This window comes from Buteo buteo, chromosome 9 (genome assembly GCF_964188355.1).
Source record: "Buteo buteo chromosome 9, bButBut1.hap1.1, whole genome shotgun sequence".
In the NCBI taxonomy this organism is placed as follows: Eukaryota; Metazoa; Chordata; class Aves; order Accipitriformes; family Accipitridae; genus Buteo; species Buteo buteo.
Window position 1 is genome coordinate 21,943,691 of NC_134179.1, and position 22,849 is coordinate 21,966,539.

At 38.3% G+C, this 22,849-nt stretch overlaps 1 protein-coding gene across 9 annotated transcripts in view; it reads left to right on the forward strand.

Moving 5' to 3' along the window:
• LAMA2 (laminin subunit alpha 2) overlaps window positions 1-22,849 on the forward strand; it is a 375,334-nt gene that overhangs the window by 134,924 nt on the left and 217,561 nt on the right. For all 9 annotated transcript variants that reach the window (XM_075035675.1, XM_075035668.1, XM_075035670.1 and 6 more), the window contains 5 exons: window positions 9,329-9,508; window positions 11,669-11,758; window positions 13,992-14,109; window positions 15,778-15,956; window positions 17,368-17,467. In XM_075035675.1, the coding sequence (XP_074891776.1) occupies window positions 9,329-9,508; window positions 11,669-11,758; window positions 13,992-14,109; window positions 15,778-15,956; window positions 17,368-17,467 (667 nt within the window). The remainder of the gene's footprint in view (window positions 1-9,328; window positions 9,509-11,668; window positions 11,759-13,991; window positions 14,110-15,777; window positions 15,957-17,367; window positions 17,468-22,849) is intronic.

Sequence of the window (22,849 nt, forward strand, 5' to 3'; positions counted from 1 at the left end):
TGAACAACGTGAGTTCTTTACCACTACTAGCCAAAAATTGTTGTAGAGTGATGTTCCTGCTCCATCCTTGTGACATGCGACACTAAGTAACCTTCACTTTTTATGAAAGAATTAAGTCTTCCAGTTTATCTAACATGTAGTATATAGATATGCATCAGTGACAAGCATACTGGTTAGCAATGCTGTTTTCCTGAAAGGGAAGTTTTAACATAAAAACTCCATGCCACATAGCCAAACAGCTGGGTTTTTTATATCCTACAAACAGCTTGAGATTGCACTCAAATTGCTTGGCAAAGTAACTATCTTCAAATACCAAAGCTCTAAGCAGAAAAATACACCACTTGGATTCATACATGGATATTTTAAATTTGAATGAGAACATTGTGCGTACTTGAAAGTCTTAAAAACTTTGTTGAAATGTGTTAATTTTAAGTAGCTTAGCAGTTGATAATATACTTTCATGCAGAGCAGCAGCATTTTTACTGTTGCATTAAGTAAAACAATGGAGACAGCTAACATGCTGCATGTTTGCACATCAGTTCATGCAGAAACATTCACAGAAGGAGGGGTGGAAAAAGTGGTTTTGTACTCAAGAATGGTGGTGAGGCACAGTCTGGGCACAGTCCGCAGCACCGACTGGAGCCACTACCCCAGTACAGCAGAGCCCTCAGCTCAGGCTGAGTTCCAGAGGGAGGATGCAGCTTTTCACCTCTGAGGCTGCAAGAACTGTCTGGGACTTTGCTGAAGTTGAGGCAGAAAGAGATGACGTCCTTGCCTGCAGAATGTTTGCTGTGGTTGTGGATTTGTGTCACCAAGTAAAGAACTGCAGGAGGATGTTAGCAGACAGCACAACGTCAGAGGTGACAGGAAAGACGTTAACTGACTTTTCTCTGGGACTCTGCAGCCTGTACCAAAATAGAGGCAGGCAGAGTCTGTGCCTGTTGGTTAAGAAATGGCAACTCCCATGATGGTGAAGACTGCGAACTGGTGACTTCCTTCAGCAGGAGGAAGGCTCCTTCTCTACCTGCAGATGGGCAGCTACATGATAGTTCAGTGCCTGGTAGCAGATAATGGCCTGGGAGCTCTGTTAAATGAGACATGAGCCAGCTGTGCCTAAATCATCCCCAGGAGCATCAGAAGGAAACAGTGAGTGACAGCAGCGGTGTACACCAAGTTGAACATAAGCCAGCAATGTGCCCTTGCAGCAAAGAAAGCCAACAGTATCCTGGGCTACATTAGTCAGAGTGTCACCAGCAGGCTGAGGGAGGTGATCCTTCCCATCTGCTCAGCAGTGATGAGAGCACACCTGGAGAGCTGTGTCCAGTTCTGGGCTCCTCAGTACAAGAGAGATGTGGACATGTCGGAGCATATCCAGGAAATGGCTGGGAAGATGATTAAGGACTTGGAGCATCTGTCCTACAGGTGGAGGCTGAGAACGCTGGGATTGCTTAGCCTTGAGAAGAGAAGTCTCAGGGAGATTTTATCAATGTGTACAAAAATGTGGTGGGGTGCGAGGTGATACTTTTCTCTGTTCTGACAACCCATTACAAGTACAGTCTAAATAAGTCCATATTCATCCGTATATATGAGACTTGACTAATGCCAAAAATGGTAGAAAGTTTCTTAGGCTACATCTGTCACTTCTCAGTGGCAGAAACCCAATGAAATGTGTTGTGAAATTCTGGTCATATGGCTGGATGGTCTGATGGTCATCTGGCTGGAGCACATTGCAAGACCTCTTGGGTGTCTTTGTTACAGAAGCTAGGATTGGATACATCCAAGAATTGCCCCAGTATCTGCAAAAGTATCCATACCCAGCAGCTGAGAAAGGTTGCTTGGCTAATTAATACCTACCTTTAAAGGGTGTTGGAAGGAAGTAACACAATAGGTATGTCAGAAACAAGAAGTTGTTTAGGAATGACTGAGTGACTAGTAGAAGAGAGGCAGTCTTGATTTAAGAATAACATAAAATGAAATAAGAAAGTCAGCAGAAATAAAATGGTGTGTGAGATCTCTATAAAATGAAATGCAGCACCTAAATTGGGATAGAATAGGTTTAATGTGATATCAGCAACTGCCCAAACAGAAGTGTGGAAGTGAGTGGGTCTTGCCAAGGGAAGGCTGAGAATATAACAGCCTTCTGTAACCCTTTGGCAGACTGTGTAGGTGTGAGAATAGAATGTAGTGCAAAAGAGTATTTCTTAAACACCTGAATGTTCTTGGTGCAGCTAGTGAAGGAACCCATGATTTAGCCCAAAACTGCACAGAACCTAGTCAGGAGTATTAACTGTTGAACAATTGTTATGTAAAAATAACCAGAAAATACTCAAAATGCAACATCCCAGGGGAATAAAATCTGCCAAAGTACAATTTAAAAATAGAAAAGATGATCAAACAGCTAAAAAAATTTCAGACAGCCTAGAGTTCATTTAAAGATAGCATGACACATCCATACTACATTTAAGAATGGTTCCAAAAATCCTACAACATGTTTAAACCATAAACTAAGGAAAGATAATAGATACTAAAAGTAAACTAACATTGTTTATTAATGGAATTCATGTCTTTTCCTCCAAGTGAGGAAAAGAGGTAGGAAAATAAGCTCCAGCAAATGAAATGTTAAACCACAATAAAGATGTGAAAAAGATTCAGAGTGACTGAGTATGAAGTTGAAATAAACCTTTTTTCAAACACATCAGATTCAAGAAGTATGCCAGAAAATTGGTGGGCTGAGAGATGATCAAAGAGCATTCAAGAAAGATAAGGTCATTGCTGAAAAACTAAATTAATGATTTGAATCAGTTTTTGCTATAGAGACTGTCAGGAGGGTTTCTGCACTGGAAACATTATTTACAGGAGAGGAGCTGGAGAAGCAGTGACAAACTAGGTTGTTAACTGAAGAGGTGCAGGAATAATTGATAAATTGGATAGTGAAAAGGAACTCAAGGCTAAAATAGGTAAATTACAACAGTTATTATTTAACCCCTCACTTTAAAATATTCTCAGTAACTGGGGAGTGTGGGTTGTCAAATGAAATACCAGTTTTTTAGAAACATTCTTTAGGAATCTAAGGAAACTACAGATCTGGAAGCCTGATACCTGTGACAAGCTAATTAGTAGTAAAGAAATGTAATGCAGAATAGAGCTGGTAGAAAGACTTATTTCTTTGTTCCAATTTAAGAACTAGGAAGTATAAGTGAATTTAGTAGGAGCAGGTTTAAAACAAGCACAAGAAGGTTCTTTTTCCTTACAACATGTAAATGAGGTGAGAATCCTTATTACATGATGGGTGTAGATTTTAAAAGGTGACCTGGATTTAAGGTGAGACCGAGTAAGTTTGTAGAAATCCTTTGAGGCGTACCAAATGTATAAAAACTACCTATAGCTCAGGAAATCCCTGAGGAAGTATTATGTATGCTTGCCTTCATCTTATTGTTAACATGCTGTTTTGGCTACTGTATGAGGCAGGCTACTATCTTAGATAAGTCTTTTGGTTCTGACATGGTCCAGACATTCTAATGCACTGAGATGTCCTTTGTATATCTTTAGTAGTGTCTATGTTGTTCAACATACTTGTGGGGAATCTGTAAAATCAGAAAACTCTGTAATAGCAGCATTTGTTGGTAATGCAAAATTTAAGATAATTTGTTCTATTAGCAGCTTATGATACTAAATGAAAAATATTATATGAAAATTAATGTTGCTAAAAGCAAAGTAATACATGTAAGAAAAAAAAGAATTATGCATGAATGCTGATGGACTAGTGTTGGACTTAATTCTCTTCAGAGTGGAGAACTTGTAACATTCTCAACAGTTCTCTGAAAAAAAGTTGATGTAACATCATACTGAAGTTCAAAAATGAAAAGGTGTTGACAACTCACAATTTGCTCAAATAAAAAACTAGAACACTGTCACTGAAATAATTCATGACCTGAGTTCCAGGTTTAGAAGGAAAAAAACCCAACCAACCCCACCAGAACCAGTGGGTTTTATTCTTTTTTTTAAAAGGAACAAATTTCCTCCCATTAGGACAAGTGTCTGTAGTGATGAAAAACGTAACGGTGGGAAAAGGGAGTAGGTTAATAATAGCAAAAAGGGCAGTTATTAGACATTAAACACTGTGACTAAGATTCACTCTGTAGCTCTGGAAGCATTTAGACTGTTCAGTCAGAGGAAGTGATGATACTGTATCAGAGGGATCACTCTGTAAATGTGCTGTTTCTTGTATTCGTTCCTGATTATTTCCTACTGGGCTCTATTGGAGACAGGACATTGAATTAGGTAGATATTTGGTGTTACAAAATGGCTTTTCTGTTTTCCATCTAACTAGGGTATGCATTTTTTCAATACCTGTTAGAAGTTTTGGTTCCAAACCAAATATAGAAGATAGATAACTTGGTAACTAAACTAACTTGAATATGTACTACTGGGTCCAATCCTGTTTACCATCTTCATTTATGGTTTGGATGATGGGGCAGAGTTTACCCTCAGCAAGTTTGCTGATGGCACCAAACTGGGAGGAGTGGCTGATAATGCTATAGGATCGTGCCACCATGCAGCGGGACTCTACAGACTGAAGAAATGGGCTGACAGGAACCTCATGAAGTTCAAGGAGAAGTGCAAAATCCTGCACCTGCAAAGGAATAACCCCATGTACCAGCATATGCTGGGGGCCACCCAGCTGGAAAGCAGCTTGGCAGAAAGTGATTCAATGGTCCTGGTGGACTCCAAGTTGAACAGGAGCCAGCAATGTGCCCCTGTGGCAAAGGTTAATGGTACCCTGTGCAGCTTTAGACAAAGTATTGCCAGCAGGTCAAGGGAGGAGATCCTTCCCCTCTATTCACCACTGATGAGGCCATACTTGAAGTGCTGGGTCCAGTTCTGGGCTCCTCAGTACAAGACAGACATGGACATACTGGAGAGAACCCAATGATGCCACAAAGGTGATGAAGGGACCGGAGCATCTTTTCTATGCAGAAAGGCTGAGAGAGCTGGGACTGGTCAGCCTGGAGAAGAGGAAGCTCAGGGGGGATCTCATCAATATATATAAATTCCTGAAAGGAGGGTGCAAATAAGATTCAGCTAGGCTCTTTTCAGTGGTGCCTAGTGACAGGACAAGAGGCAATGGGAATAAACTGAAACACTGGAGGTTTCCATCAGGAAACATTTTTTCACAGGTTGCCCAGGGAGGTTGCAGAGTCTCCATCCTTGAAGATATTCAAAAGCTGTCTGGACATGATCCAGGGCAACTGGCTCTAGGTGGCCCTGCTTGAGCAGGAGAGTTGGATCAGATGACCTCTGGAGGTCTCTTCCAACCTCAACCTTTCTGTGATTCTGTGATAAAATCTTTCTGAACATACAGCTACTAAGGCAGCTACTGGAAAAGGTCATCATACCCTTTTGCTTAAATAGTTCTGACTATTGAAGTGGTTGACAAATCAGATACCATTCAAAATTATTTTACAAAATGAGAATTTGGTTTTCTTAATGGTAACATTTAGATGTTTTGTAAGGGAATGCTTATTTCCCCCAAAGATCCCATTTGTTGGAATATAATCCTGGAAAAATTCCTTGTTAAGGAAAAATTTTCTAGGGTTGAAATCTACACAGCTTTCGTTTAGAATCCAAAATGGTGATTACCTCAATCTTGGAATTGGTAAATAAAAGTTGTCCATAAAACCTGAGCAAAATTTGAGATTGTTCCCTCATGGGAACTTGGATTATCCAAACTGTAGCAGCCCAATGGGTGGATTAAAGTATTAATATTTTACTGGTGGACTCAGCTTTGGATCTTAGCTCTGCTGTAGAACTCCAGTGTGGCTCATACTGCAGTACGCGTACAACTAGTGCAGGACATCAGTGCCTTAGCTGTCTGTGTGAAGACGGGCCTAGTCTTTGCAGGACTCAGAGCTATATATGAAGTTCTATGATGATCTTGGATGGCATAATGGTAGACAGATATTGAGGAGTGTATTCAGTGGATCAGATTTCAGATTTGATTAAAAAATATTTGGATGGTAGGGCCCATGTTTATGTCTGGACTGAAAACGTGCTGTCATGTGAACAGTGTCTTACAAGTAGGTGCAAGATTGTGGAGGAAGATGAAAAGAGAAAGTGTACTCTGGAAAAACACAGTGATGTCTCATTGTGAGAGTCATATTGAAAATAAACTTCTTTAAAAAAAGTTATTTAAAATTCTTAGTGTTTATTCCTGATTAATGACAGATGTTCCCAAAGAACTCTTAGTTTCTCCCTTATTTTCTTTTCAAGGAATAGGAACAACTTACTTGGATGCTCTTCAAGTTGATTCTAAATGTTTCTAAGGAGAAATGGATGATTTCATCACAGATGTTGAGAGGAGGAGAAATAATTTAGAGTAATTAATTTTGCCTGTGTAAAATTTTCCCTTCACATTCATTTTGATAAAAATACCTAGTGTTAATTTCCTAATCTCAGTGTCATTTTGGTATATGTTTGAACAGGTACCACTTTTCACGCAGGACATAGCTGCATTTCAGTAATTATGGGAAATTATTTGTTTGTTGTTTTAAAATGAAATTGTGAAACATTTAAACACAAGCAGGAGAGACAATATAAATGGAAGTCATCATATCTACTGGTTTAGCCTTGCCAAAGAGTTATGCTGCTGGCAGATAGATCCATGAAACCTTTTAAAAAGGGGGTCTATTCTGAAAAGGATGCCTCTTGTTGTATTTTGTTACTTTACATTTTAATTCTGTAAAACTAGCACTCCAAGGTGGTGGTTTTTTTCCCATTGGTATCTTAAGACTAAATTTGTTGGTGTTTTTTTTTAAAATATAAATCAAAAGATATGACTGCTATTTGTTAGCTGTGTCATTTGGGGTCAAGCTGTGTCTATGATTCATACTTCTAACTCTCTGTGGGCACTTGCTTATTCTGATACATGGGCTTTTACCTGCATCTTTCTCCCCTCACCCCCTAAAGCTGAATTTTTTGTCTTTTTGATGACTTAGAATGCCATGCTGCTTATAGCCATGGTGCTGTTGCTGTTTCAGGGTGAGCTGGGGGATGTTTTCAGCACTACTTTAGATATATTTCTGCTTTATCTCTGGAATACCAACGTTCAGTCTTTAGTATTCTACTGCTTTAAACCATAACCTATCCATGTTTGGTGCCTGTAAGAAAGAAAATTCTTGAATCCTGTTTAAAGGAAGGAGGTGATGACATGAGAAAATACTCAAATTTATTTCCTTTCTCACAGGTAAATATTATGCAAAGAAGTCTTTAGGTGTGCATTCTTCCTAAAATCTTGATTCTTTTGGAAAGGTCTATCAATTTCCATTGGACCTATTACCACCACCATCTCCAGGCTTTTTTTGAAGTTTACTCTCCACACATGTTCTCCTCTCTCTCTCTTTTCACCAGGGACTTGAGCAGTTTGCTCTCTCTGGTCATGTGGTTTTGTCCTGCTTGTAGCCAGATGTTTCTCATTCAGGAGCTCCTCCTTGCTTCCTCTGGGGTTTTATCTTATAATCTTTTGTTTGTACCCTGTCTTTTTCATAGCATTTGATTCTGTTCGTTTCCAGCCAGCTGTCTCCTTTAATTTAATTACTTGTAGTCAGGAGCAAAATTGAGTCTGAGATTGAAGTGAGAGTGTTGTTATGATCTCAGGAGGACGTAGCAATATCATCTGTTCCTGGAGATAACATGGCAGAAGCCTAGAGGTGCTGATTCATACTTAGGCAAGATATGACTGATAGTTGCTCCTGGCAGAGTGGCTCCCAGTGATTTTGTGTGCCTGTGGATACAGTGGAGCAGGAAGCTGGATGTGATGAGGTTTAGAGTTTCCCTGTTGGTAGTGAAAATAAGTAAGTTAATAGTATCACATAGCTAGCGCAAGGCAGCAGTTGTTCAATAAGCCTTATAACCAGCACCTGCAAAAACTCTAGGAAAGGAAGACCTACTGCTTTGCTGGGAGCAGTAGATTTGCTGTCTCTTTCCTCAGTGTGAGGCAGCCACTGCTGAGTGAGTGCCAGCTGGCATTCCAAGTGCAGCTGTTTGCCTAAAACAGTGGTAATATGATCATGTTAGATGATAGAAAATGGCTACATGGCCAGACCTCTCACTCAGAGCACTGAGGTAAGGTGCACAAAATGTTCATTGCAAAGAATAAATAATTCTCTTATTCGTTCTAATCTTCTGCACATTTAGCTTAGCATCTGAACATTCTTTCAGTGTACCAGCCTGTAATAAAAATGCCCCAATTAAAATGTAACACTTCAGAATACAGGATAATTAATGGTTTCTTTCCTCCCTCCCCCTAGGTGCTCATTAACAATATTTTGCTATACCTGACATTCTTCTTCTTGTAGGCCTTTTCCAAGAACAATTGTGTAGCAACCCATCTGGTTTATTTTGTTGATTCACACCTAATGTATGCTGTGATCAGCTAAAAAGATAGGAGGGGAAGAAGATTCCTTATTTTTGTTGCATTGCCCTTGATGCTGCAATTGGGGTCAGAGTTTCTTTATGAAACAGCCACAGAGCGCACTTACCTAGAAGATTTCTAGGCTTTAGAATAGGGCAGGCAGAGAAAGAGGGGCAATCTTTACAGAAACCACAGTGGAAGCCAAGATTGGTAGCATCTTTGGAAAAACAAATGCTGAACAGAGTTCTCAGAAGTGATAAAGACTTTCCTGAGGGACCAGGTGAAAACAGTTGCAACCCAGGAGATTGCTTCAACTTGCTGAGAACAAGATTCAAAGGAAATGATGTATTGTGTAAAGAGACAGTGAGAAAGGGGAGATGCTTATGAATGCTTATTTTGTCTCATCTAGCTATTGTAGTTTTCAGTATTTCAAAAGTTACCTTATCTTGGCTTTAGAAAACACCTAGTTCAAAAGTCTTTTGATGATGACCGCTCTAAGAGGTACACACTGACCCCTGTTGAATTCTGAGTCCCATTCCAAGTATCCATTCCTTTAAGTGAAAATTTCTGAGCCCTTTGGTTGTTTGTTAACTTGAAAATACCTATCTTAGACTAGAGGAAAAGAGTTGCCTGTGGCACGGACACTATTGTGGGGCCTTGGTACACATATGCAGTTTGTGCTACAGTCTTTGTGTAGCTGATGACTTCCCTTTGCTCAAAGCGTTCTTACTATAAAGCCTCTCCATAACTGGGGTCTGTGGGTACATAGAGTATTTTGGGGGGAAATTTGCTTTCTAAAGAAACAAGGTATTTTACATTTACAAAGGCATTCACACAGTGCCTGTAATATTTGTTGGCATAATCATGGCAGCATTGCTGTCATCTAATTCCTTATTGCTTTAATAATTCTCTCTTCAGATTCACACTTCTCTCATTAATGGACGGCCTAGTGCTGATGATCCTTCACGCGTATTAATAGAATTCACCTCTGCTCGCTTTATTCGCCTGAGATTTCAGAGGATACGGACACTAAATGCTGATTTAATGATGTTCGCTCACAAAGATCCAAATGAAATTGATCCCATTGTTACGAGGAGGGTAAGTTCTGGCAAGACAGTAGAAATATATGTGTAGAAGTTCTCTTACACTTGTAAATGCTGTACCTGCCTTATTTTGCCATAGGAAATTTTGGGAGATGATGACTACCTGTTGATATCTGCCAAAATCCTGGTGTAGAGAATTCCCTCTTCACAGTATTTTGTTAACTTCTCTGTAGCAGAAGTAACAATTTTATCTTTTCTGCTTAATGATGTTATTAACATACATAGCATGCTTATTTACATAGGCACACAGGTCCTTTGGCTACAAACACTTGGATGCAGTAATTGGCAAGTGGTTGCTGTTAGATAATGTCCTCTTGCCTCTTCTGCTGCTCAGTCCTCTACTCCTTGAACATTCCTTGAACACTTACTTTGAGTAGAATTTCTACTAGTGGTACTATAAGTAGTAGTAGGGCCTGAATGCAACACTTTTAGCATTATTATATGATTGTTGCTAACAGTAAAAATTTTACATTGTGCTTTAGCTTAAAAGAATGGATGCAGCACTCAAACTCATACCATACCCTGGTCTTGTCCACTGTTCCTTGTGTGTGCACACTCCTATCTCTTTTTTGTGCAATCTGCACTTTCTTCCCATGCCACATCTCCCTGTTTTCCTGCTGCTCAAATGTTGTGTGTTATTCTATTTTTTCCTCTGATTTCTCTACTAAGCATTCTTAAAAGCTGTTTTGGGGGATGTATACCTTTCCACGTTTTTTTCTTTCTGCTGACTTCCTCTTTCTGTTGGTCATCTTATTTTTCTTTTGGAAAGTTTAGGGTACCACTATAGTAAGTTCTGTTATGAAGGGGGAGTATTGTTATTCTTGGCTTTAGTTAATATCATTTGTGGATAACTGCAAAGAAAATTTGGTTCTTCTGTTCCCCATTTCTGTTTTCCATTTCTTCCTCTGAATCCACAGAGTGCTGGCTATTTCTGAAAGTTTGGAATATGCCATCCTGTTTTGTATTAAAAACCCAGAAACCCTTTCAGTTGAGTGCAGTTATTGCAGCTTCACTAATCATGGAAACTGTATGTTTACATAAAAGTGTACATTTAATAATCTGATTCTAGGTGAACAGAAACACAAAATTGAATTTGCACTTTAAAAATCACTGTATACTCATGAAAACCTAGTGCAGGATGATCCACAGATTTCTCAAACCAACAAAGAACAATAGCTTCTGTATGGCATCTCTCCATGAGGCTGTCCTCAAAGGAACAAGGAGCAACTGAAACTTGCCATCCTTGTCTGGCTTTCCCTATAGAAAACATTAGACAAGCCAGTATTCCACAAAACAGTGTAGCCACAGATGATACATTTTCTATGTGGTAGAAGGTTAACTGAGTTATATGAGTTCCCATTTTGTTTGATGTATTTATTAATGATCTGAAAAAGAGGTTGAACACAGAAACAGCAGAATTTGCAAATAGCATATTTGTTTTGATTAGCCAATTATTAGGATGTTACAGGACCGTCATCAAAACAGATGAAAATGGGCAAGATGGCATGTGAGATTCACTTTTCACAGATGTCATAATACATGGTTATAAGTATCTTTCCATCCTTCTTTCTGGTTAGGTCTATTAATCCCCACCATAGAAAAATTAGAAATGGTCAAATGGCAGAGCAACAGGTCAAAAATTATTTACATCCCAGTCATGAAGACTGTTCCATAGTCATTCAAAAAGCCAATAGTGAAAAACAGATCTTTCTACAGTACAGTGAATGCCCAAGTAAGACCCAGCTGAGGTGAACAAAGATTTTTCTTAGTTTTTCTTCTAGACTTTCTCTTCTCTCCATCATCATGCCTTTTTCATGTTTCCTGAAGGGAAAAAGTTCTGTAGCATTTGGCTTTTCACTATCCAGTGTGCATATAGCCTTTTCCTATTCTTGTGTTTGGTGTATGCTGTGTATAAATTGACATGGCTCTTGTGTCTTCAAACAAATGGAACTGAGCCAATGTATACCCATTCTTTCAGTAAACTTGAATCTGTTGATCAAGATGCAGCTTGGATTATATTGTCTGCTATATTTGTAATGGATCAAAAAAGAAGTAAAACAGGACCTGACAGTTTTGTCACCAGAAATGAATTCTGCAGTTTGGCACCTGCATTTTACAATCCACTTAGCAATTCATTTTCTGTTTTGTCTTACAGTATTACTATTCTATAAAAGATATCTCTGTTGGAGGCATGTGTATATGTTCAGGCCATGCAAAGGCTTGTCCACTGGATCCAGCAACCAATGTATGTATTTTTTTTTTTTTTTATTTTTAATGTGCTTTATTTGTAGGATGGAACATGAGAAAAAAAATCTTGATATTCCTCAGAGTTCTGTGAATTTATGTCTGTTCTTAACCTAGAAGAACAGTCAGAAGCAGTGCCAGGATGAAATGGTGCTGGCAACCAGAATAATAAACATTCTTACAATGTCAGCGGAGGCTTTCTCTGAAATAAAAGAATAGGTTTCAGATAACTCAGTCCATACTGAAAGTTTCCTAGGAACAACAGAAATTTGGGTTATGTTATGTAGCTGTAGAGATAAGCACTAAAAGTCAGTCTTTCTATTCCTTTTTGATATTAATCAAGGTGTTTCCTAAATGACTGTCAAATATTTCATTGATACTCGTAAACAAATGATGGCTCTAGAGTGGCGTGTTTACTATGCAGGAAATATTAATTGAGTGATCGGTCAAGCTAGTCTAGAAAATCATGCGCTGTTTATAATGTCTTCCAACTTGTAGCTTTCTTTTGGTGCCATTAATAAACGCATAAGCAATATAATTGAAATATAGAAATATAAGATCCATCATCATTGCAATGATGATCCAACATCAGTGATCCAACATCATTGTTACTGATGGTCCAGATCTATGCACACATTATCACTAATACAGAATTTCCTATCTACTAGTATTAATAATGTGCCACAATGTGGGATCTCTTCATATACTATTCACTTAAGTAGGAGCTTTGTAGGATTTAACAGAAGATCTTGTTTGTGTATGACATCAAGCCATTGTGTAGGAACTGATTAAAAAAAACAAAACTGGAAGAACTCTTATAGAGAATGCATTTACAGATCTAAGCAGTTTCCATGGTTCCTTGTAAAAATTTTACAAACTCCTTGGTTTAATCCTTCTAAGACTTTTCTGTAATGATGTGTATAGCAAGTGTTGAACTATTGTTTCAGATGGCCTTAGTTATCAAACTGCAGCATTGTTGCAGTGCCATCTGTTAGAATTGGGCCTACCTCAGAAAGTAATGATTAATACAAACTTCAGTTCAGATGGTTTGGCTACTAGATAAAATAAAGGCATTTTGACAAGTGTGGTGCCTTGTTTTGCAAGATGACAAATACGTATTTGTTGTCTGGCCAGTATAAAAAATAGCATAAGGGAACCACTCAAGCCAGAAGAGATTTGGAGTATTTGGTTTACTGTCCAGGGATACTCTTTAGACTGAGTCATACCAAAATAGGTGGGCTTTGGCCATGACTGTAGTTGTTAGCACAATGGATCTTTGCCCTAGCATTACAAAGAATAAACTTGCTTGAATTTAATGCCTTGCTTTTCTGAAGCATTCCTTAATTTAACCTTGGTTTGCAAGATTTATGCTTTGTCCTGTGAGCCACAGAATTTCTCCAGGTTAGCTTGCTGCTTTGACCTTGAGTGGCTTCACAAGGACCACAAAGAATCCCCTCCACTGAATAACTATTGGGGAGGCAGTTTTTGCTCCTCATTTCTCTAAACTACAGTTTCTTTTATCTTTGCCAAGCTGCTTCTGTGGCTCAGAGAGTTTGGGTGTTCCCTACAGCAATATTTTCATGCTAGGTCTAAGCTGACACTAAGGTGGTCTGCTAAGGAACCGAAAAGTGACTGAAAGGCTGGTCCTGCTCTCATCTCTTATTAGTTTAAAAACTCCTGCTATCTCTCACATAGAATTAGTTAGGTAGTTAGAAGTTTACATGATGAGCTGACTCATCCAGTAGAAAAATAATGCTAAAGTTAAATTAAAGGCAGTTTTTATTGGATCAGCCAACAGAATTGATTTCGCTCTGTAGCTGCAGGATTGGTGCATCTAAGTGAAGGGTGGGGAATGGCTCACTCCTTCTAGTGTAAGCTAGCTATATCAGATCAGTTTTCCTATAATGTGTTTCATTCTCCCATCCTCCTTTCTTCAGCCAGTTGGAATTATATTCTCCTAGGTTCTTAGATTCTCCTTAGACTCTCTGACCAACTATCTTCCTTTGCCTTGTGGCTGTTTTCTTAAAATAGAGCTATAGAAGTTAAACACACTCTTTTGTCTCTCACTTGATGAATGCAGGGCACATAAATGAACAAAAATTAATAAACACAGGAATTACAGAGTATAGCCATTCTTAATGTTTTCATAATTTGAACTGGAATGCAGATTATGTACATGGACAGAGTCTTCAAATCATCACGTTGTGTAAATATTTGTTTTTCTTTTAAATTAGAAATCTGTCTGTCAGTGTGAGCACAACACATGTGGAGAGACATGTGATCGGTGTTGTCCTGGTTTCAATCAAAAGCCTTGGCATGCTGGCACTTTCCTGGTTAAGCATGAATGTGAACGTAAGTTGAAAGCAGTACAGAAGAGGTTTATTGCAATTGCTAGTGAAAACTGAAATGAGATCCTACATGATTTTGCAATTAAATTTATTTCTAACCACATTTATTTATGAATCAGTTGTTGTTCACTTAGGCTGCCTCAGAAAAGTTAGCAGAACAATTACATGTAGGTCAGTGGTTTTATTGAACTCAGAATATTTTAGTGTAACATGCTGATATTGGTGGAATACTGTATAAAAAAAATCATTTTGACTTGTTTAATTTTTATAATTGTGGTGGGTTTGTGTTGATAAAATAACAAGACTGTATCCTGATAAGTAAAAAAATCTTTTTTAGAGATTTTACATTATATTAAACTTTAACAGCATGATTTTTGTATAAATGACACTTTTGTATATTATAATGTTCAGCCTTGCTGAAACAAAATATTTTTACATGATCAAAATGCAGTTTGAGTTTCTGATTTTTTTAGTGGAAAAATCAATGTATCTAGTTTTCCAACATAGAATGAAAACATACCTTGAAATATCATCTTCCCACAGGGTGGGAATTCCATTTTCAGATTTACTATAGTAAGCATAGTTATAATTGAACTTTAACATCTTACCTCCAAAGGTCACATACCACTTATATTTCTGAACATAATAACATCTAGTGCTCCATTACATGTAAGTTTTTATTCAGTTTTAGGATTGCAGCCATAGTTTTAACATGAGTGGTTAAAAATAAATAAAAAGAAACAGATATCCCCATATTAAAAGCAGTGATTGCTTATTTGTGTCCTGTAAACTTTGATCACAGAGGTGTTTGTTTCAGTAGGGACTGTATCTGCACTGGGAATGCATTCTGGAATGAAATCAGGGTACATTTAATTTTTAAGAGACACTTCTTATGCCCTGTTCAACCCTCAGTGAATTGTTGTACTTTCATAGTGGAAACAGTTCCCTGAGATCTGGTTCAGATGTGAGGAGAATGACTCCCTACAATGTTGATGAGCTTTGAATTTCTCTTAAAGTGGAAGTGAATGTTTTAATACCATACAGGAAGGGAGAGAGAGAGCTACCTCATTTTCACAGCAACAGATTATTAGATTAGCTCTCCTGCATGTGGACCTGAAGCCTCAGAGTTCAAATTTGAACTTCTAAAGAAGTTTTAAGGTTGGGAATCTCTTTCTTCTGACCCAGTTCTTATATACATATGTGCAAATCAAGTGGTTTTAGGATGTCTTTCAGCTTTCATGGAAATTATTTTAATTTACTTGTACTATTCTGCTGCTTTCCTTATAATTCCTCTTGTATTTTAAATTAGCTGACTCTTTCATGAACCATATGTGTGTGCAACCACCAAAAGGTTTCTGGACTTTCAATTTAAACAGAAAAAAGACCCTAAAATAGAAAAGGAAGAACATAATTAGGCTATATCTGTCAAATTCCATACTTCCCCAGACAAAACATCGAGAAAAAAATACAATATGCAGAATTCCAGGCTGCATTTGTGATGGGACCACATTACTGTTCACAGCTGAAGTGGTAAATTAATACTTGAATGTGCTGTTGGTTACAATGTACACAGCACCAATGACAAAATGTTAACGACACTTTTTAATACCTTAGTTACAGCGTGGCATCTCCAGCCAGAAAGTGTTTGCTAAAACATTTCCTTCTCTTTTAGCATGCAACTGTCATGGGAAGACTGAGGAGTGTTACTATGATGAGGATGTTGCAGACAGAAATCAGAGTTTGAATGTCCATGGAGAATACATTGGGGGCGGAGTGTGTGTGAATTGTACAAGCCACACCGGTGGCATAAACTGTGAGACCTGTGTTGACGGTTACTTCAGACCTAAAGGGGTAAACATGTGTTCTGTTGTTACTTCATGGTAAAGCTCGGTGTTCAAACCATCACTTCAGCATGGGGAGTTAAGTTATTAAAAAGAGATGACACAGTTTGGACTGCCATTTTATGAAGGTTAACTTCTAATTCTGACAGTGTAGCAGTTGCTTTTCACAGCTGGAAATCTGTAAAGTTAACATTCACAGAAATATGAAAGTGAATTGTGTTGATATGAAGGAATGCACTTGAGGTCAGGGCCTCCAGCTAGTATTTCAATTTAATTTAAAGGAGGATGTGGTCCTGTAAACAGAATTTTTGCCTCAGTAATGAATTCCAAGATTTGTTATCAAAGATCAAAGAAATATTACTATATTTGATATTGGAGAGTCTGTAATTTTTATTTTTTAAATGTTATGTAGAATTAATAACCACTGAAATTCTATAGTATCTCATGAACGCCTTTCATTTTCCATGCAGCAGGAATTGGTTTTTGTGTTTAATCGTATAACGCTGTGTTTTCATCTAAGTTGAAGCTGGCAGAAGATGAATCTTATATTAGGTTGTATTGCCAGTATGGACTGTGGCTGTGCTTTAGACAGCTGCACTATTAATGTGTGCTTAAATTCCTGATATTTGGTCTGTATAGTTTCAGTTGAGTAAATCTTGGCCTTTAGTCTGATTGGTTTTCAATCCTCAAGCATAGAAAACATCACCAAATAACAATAATTACATTCTCCCTGATACACTGGCTTTAGCCTTAGAGCTTGAGAAAAGGAATACTGATCTCTTCAACAGGAGGGTGCTTGATCTTTTCCTCTGAATCAGGTTATCATCCAGGTAATAAGGATTTTATATATATGTGTGTATAGTGTACCTATAGTATGTGCATATACCTAGTTCATGGAGAACTTCTACTTTATATGACCAGTATGATATTAGACTAAGGTTTAAGTTTGGTTGAGGTAACCTTTTCAAGAACAAAAGGAAATTGTTCCCTTATCTAATGTTCACTTTTCTTCACTTAACTTTTTTGTTCAGTTACTGACTAACTAACTTCAGTTAGTTTTTTGAGTCGTGTTGCCCAGAACAACTGGACTATTTGTTAATATTACTTTAGGTAGTGAATGCTTAAAATCTACTTAATTAGATTAATTTATTTTAATTATACAAGGTTTGGCTATTATCTCTATTCCTGTTTTTTTAGTTGAAAACATGTTTGTATCTAAATCACTTACAAGTTTCTAAATAAAAATCCAAAAGGTAACTTTAATGCCTAGACTGGGCTAAGTTTGGCAACTATCTCATTTTTGGTAAAGTGCAAGCTACCTACACAGAAGTCGTTCTCTCCTACTTTTTGCTTAAGAAGCAAATAAAAGTTTCCAATTATTAAAGGTAAGATTTTTTTTTGTAATTTCTTTGTTTTTATAGGTATTGCCAGATAGCCCAGATCCATGCCAGCCATGTTCCTGTGATCCAAATGGGTCTTTACATGATACCTGTGTCAAAGACGAGAAACATGCAGAAGGAGGTAAGATCCCTAAAAGATAGTGATGTTAAAGGTTAAGTCCAGCAATGGTCAAAGAAAAGCTGAAACACATTTGTGATATCTCTTAAAAAAAAAAAATAAATCACTTTTTTTTTAAGTTTATTCATGCAAAAAATAATCCACCTTCATTCTTATGATACTTTTCTTTGGAAACTGCGATTTTATATTCCCAAATTTGCTGCGGCTTCTTTCAGATTCATGGCTTGCAAACTTGGATATGTTTGAAAGAGTATTCCCCATGGAATATATTGGAGACTTTTGGCTTTAAAGAGCTTTTTTCTTTTACAGGGGAGATTTAAACTAGTACAACTGTAATGTTTTAATCTCTTTTCCTCTCTAAGCATATTTCCATTTGAAATCTAGAAAAAAATCCATTTGAAAGGTGTCATATTTATGTGCCATCTATATTATTAATGTAGGGCTGCAAGCTGTTTACCATAGCCCTATAAAAGCTGTCTTCAAATAGAGAATGAAGTGCTTCTTTGTGCTTTGGAAACAATGGATTGCCATATTTTTCTGTTTCTTTTGTTGACAAAATTCTGAAAATTCTGCGGGAAGATAACAACAAAACTCAAGGTCAGTTCTTAAGAGAAGTTTTAATTGGGCTAATTACAATCTATTGACAAGAGATGTTGTAGCAATCTTTTTTGAAATAGAGATCAATGGAACATAAAAGCAGCATAGCAAAGCTGCAAATATAGGGCCCAGTGGTGTAAAATGTACTGTAACAACCATGTACTGATTACATAGGTTCAATAAAATGATACTGATTACTGTCACAGTGATATATATGGTGGGTTGATCTTGGCCAGCTGCAACTGCCTACCCAGCTGCTCTTTCACTGCCCTTCTCAGCAGGACAGGGGGAGAAAATAAGACAAAGCAGCTCACGGGTCAAGTTAAAGACCAGGAGATTGCTTACCAGTTACCATCATGGGCAAAACAGACTTGACTTGGGGGAAATTAATTTAACTTATTGCCAATTTAAATAGATTAAGGTAATGATAAACAAAGACAAAAATTAAAAAAACACCTTCCCCCCCTTCCTTTTTTTCCCCCAGGTGCCTTCATTCCCTACTCCTCTACCTCCTGCCCCCCTACCACAAGTGGTACAGGGGGATGAGGAATGGGCGTTGTGGTCATAACAGTTCCTCTCTGACACTCCTTTCTCCTCATACTTTCCCCTGCTCCAGCGTGGGTCCTTCCCACTGGCTGCCATCCTTTAGGAAAAAAATCTGCTCCACCATGGGTGCTCTTTCAGGAAATACCCACCTGTTCCTTCGTGGGCTCCTCCATGGTGCACAGCGTGGATATCTGCTCCACCAGGGTCTCCTCCAAGCACTGGAGGGGAATCTCTGCTCTGGCGCCTGGAGCACCTCCTCCCCTCCTTCTCCTCTGACCTTCTCTGACCCGTCTGGCTGTGGGGCTCAGCTGTGCCCTGCCGTGGGTCCGCTGGAGCCGGCTGGAACCGGCCCGGGGCAGCCCCGTCCTCTTCTCACAGAGGCCGCCCTGCAGCCCCCCCAGCCGCCAGCGCCTGAGCATGGACACCTGGTACAGCATATCACGTGGATTGATAGGGGAGACAGTAGAAGAAGAATTGAGGATGAATCCAAAAGCTGGAAAAAGCACAGCAAGACTGTGCGATGCCTGCACCAAACCTGTGGGTGAGAGTGTACAGGTCACTGATGACAGACTTAATACAACAAAGAAACCTCTCCTACTGTTAAACAGGACAACTTTTATTCAAACATTTGCCACTACTGACATTCAGTGCTTTTATAAAATACCGAGACTATGATTTTGAGGTGGAAGAATGATTAATTCAAAGAAATGCAATGTCCCACTTGCGTGTTAAGCAGCTGCTTGGTCTCTCGGTGCCTGTCTGTCACTGCTGCGGTCTTTCTTTTCACACCTTCCGTGCTGGCCACTGGTGTGGGTCATTCTCCAGCGGCCTGGCAGCTGAAAGGCAGTATTAATAGGCTGTCACCTCTTCTGTCATGGGAAGAGGGAAGCAAAAAGAAAGGCATTTTTCCATCGTGTTTGGTTGTCAGTAGTAGTGTCATTAGGAGCTCTCATAATGTCTTATTCTTGCCTGTGAGCATTCAACAGATCTAAACTATCTCATAGTTGCTTTCTAAATCTGCTCACACTTTCTGAATCTGACTGGGTGGTACAGTGCTTTAACACCTCGCTTCCTGTATCTCCTTCTGCCTTTTTAATCCTCTGATCTTTCTTTTGGTAAATTCTTCTCTTGCCTCTTTTCTGGACCTCTCTAGGAAGAGAATAAAGCTCCTGTTTGGACCCCTCCTTTCCTTTCTTACTTTTTCTCTGTTGTCGCCATCCATCTAATCTGAAGGTTATTAACCTTGTCTTTCTAATCAAGAAATGTGTCATGCCACCATCTTGAAGATAACATATTCAAAATTGCATTATCTCTCTCAGTTTTGCCTCCTTTAATTTTATTGGCAAGCGGCCAGTCCTGCTCATCTAGCCCCAGGCATTCAAACAAGTTTCATATCTCAGCAGTTCCTCCACTCCCGAGAACCAGAGAGTTCTTTTGTTCCCTTCACAGAATTACAGCTCTCATCATTTTCTGACTTGACTGTAACCAGCTTCTCCTGATCTTCCTGAAACTTAACTCATTTGGCTGCAATTGCTTAGAGGTGTATTGCTTTTGAGCACATTGGAGTATTCTTAATCTCTCTTGAATCTGCTGTTTGTAACACATGAAGTAACTTTTTTCCTTTCCTTTCCTTAAACTCATTGATGTCTCCTATTTCCAAATTACTTACTGTAGAGGTTATTCTGTGTGTTTAAACTACTTCTTCTCATATACGACAAGCGCAACAATTGTTGTTTAGGTAACAGCCATCATATACGGAATTCCCTCCCCAAAGTAATCAGTGCATTTGCTCCTGAAACCAGTTGTCTGTTTCCTGCCCAGTCTTGGGAGTCCAGTGAGAAGTGGGGACAGTTTGCACTGTCTAGTCAGTGGCCAGAGGACAATTCTGATATTTAGCTTATTTTATTTACCTATGTTAAGACCACAAGAACAAAAATAAGTCAGCTCTACACATAACCAGGCTTTGTAACCATTCTGCCTACAACGGTCCTGCTCTTCTGTTCTTTGCCTCTTGTTCTTTCTGTTTATTTGCTTTGCTTTACTTCTCGTTGTACAAAATAAGGTTCCAACACATTAGGAAAGCTGTTTACTTCTTGCACCCTGCATTTGATTATAGTGTTTGGACCAGTGAGCCAGATCTGTGACTGTAACATCTTACTCAACAGAAAAGACACAATAATGCTAGTTGAAAGAAAAAGCCTTTTTAATATTTCTTTTAAGGAAAGATTTTTGTGGTAATGAAGGAGTTTGTGTTAGACTCAAGAACAGGTCTGGATAGAAGTTTTAGCATAAAACTATACTGAAAGAAGATCACTTTTAGCCTTTTTTTTTTTTCCTCAAATTTATATTCAATACCCTGATAAAATTCTTTTTACTGTACACTGCTCACCCTGGGCAATAGCTGGGTGTGAAGCACTGGGGAGCCTTCATAAAGGAAAGGCTGGAAAGCATGATCTGTCTGAAGAAATCTATCTATTCACCTGTGAACCAGAATTAATACACACTGGGTAGGTTGAAATACATCTCCGAGTTTGCTGGCTGGTTGTTTAAGGATAAATTGTTTCCTTGGTGTATGATGGGAATATGATTCTTAAATGTGTGGTAAGCAAATGAGTTAGGAGGATTAAAAAGATTAAACTAAAATGGAAATATGTTAATAAGGAAAATCACTGGGGATATAAAGTCACTGTGAACAGTTCTCAAGAAAAATAAACCTGGAGGCTGTACATTCTCTGTGTGCTTGAATACTGTAGGTAAGCAACAATTAAAATGGAAAATTGTGGCAAATACCATAATAACTGGTACATTGATGAAATGGAACAAGAGGATTTAAAAGACTGCATCCTGTAGTCATCATAAGGTTTCGGTAGATAAGAGAAGGGTATGAAGGAATGGCTTTATAATTGACCAGGAATTGTTTCGGGAGAAGAAGTAGTATTTTTGTATATTAAGTATGTATAGTTTCCATTTTGATCAGCCTAGTATAACTTTGTCCTCACATGTTTCGCTCAGCATTCTGAAATGAAATATTATTATTATAACTTGTATAGTATATTTTTAGTTTTGAATCTTCAAGAATGCTTTTCAAATATTCTTTCATAGCAACCTTATGTAATATGTTCATGAGCAATATAGAAAAGATAGAGCCAGAAACTTACAATAAATCATAGTATATTTGCAAACTGTGGCATTGATAAAATAAACTGATGAAAATGTCTCTAGGTTTCATAATTGAAAGGCAATAATTTTAAAATTGAACTTGTCCACCTATGTCCAATCCATCCTAATAATAGGTAAACTTGATCATCACTGATGTTGTGATCACTTGCAATTGTCCATACAGAAGCAAAGGTGGAACCTATACATTAGAACTATTCTGTACTCCAGTAATTAGGCTTTCTTAGTTGAGTCAGTACTCTTGTTTCAAGCTGTAGTGGCTAGATTTTAACAAATAGCTATTTTACTTGGCTTTTAAGCACCTGCAAGAGCTGTGAGGTTTGGGAAACTGGCTGAGTTTTGTGACTCAGTCTTCACTGCATGCTATCATGCCATGAAGTTTTTTCCCTATTGCCTTTTTATGTGCAATATAATCCCAATGTCAGATGTTTATTTTTGTTGAAAAGCTTTCTCAGAAATTATAGGATAAATAAGGTCCAGACATCTTGATCTTGATTCAGGCTTCATAATACTTTGCTCAGCAAGCAGTCCACTGGCTTCCATGAAATAATTTTGGGAATTTATATACTGTTCAACAGGAGTGAAAATGGCAGAAGCCAGTCCTGGGATTGCAGGTTTTTTCAAGGGTCTGGTGCATGCTTTTGCATGCATTTATTTTTATGCAATTTTGAAAGACTGGTAGGTTGGGAGAAAACTGACGGATAAAACTCATCTCTCGAGATGACTCATCCTCTAGGATGAACTTTCAAAGCCTCTGTACACTCAAAGATAGGACAGAAACTGATAATATTCAGGTACAAAACAGGGAATAACAGCTTCCACAAATCATCAAACAAGGCCTCAATTCAAGCAAGGCCTATGAAGTAACAGACCAAAAGCAAAAGATGTGCTTCTGCTGAAATGTTAGTTCATTACAACAACAACAAAAGACAGACCTGTAACATCTGCCCTAAATCAAAATGTAATTAATTAGGCTGTTGACTTAATATGCACTACATATGCACTACAGAAGCCCGGTCAAAGATAACCAGTGGGACACTGACAGGAATTTACATACTGTGTAAT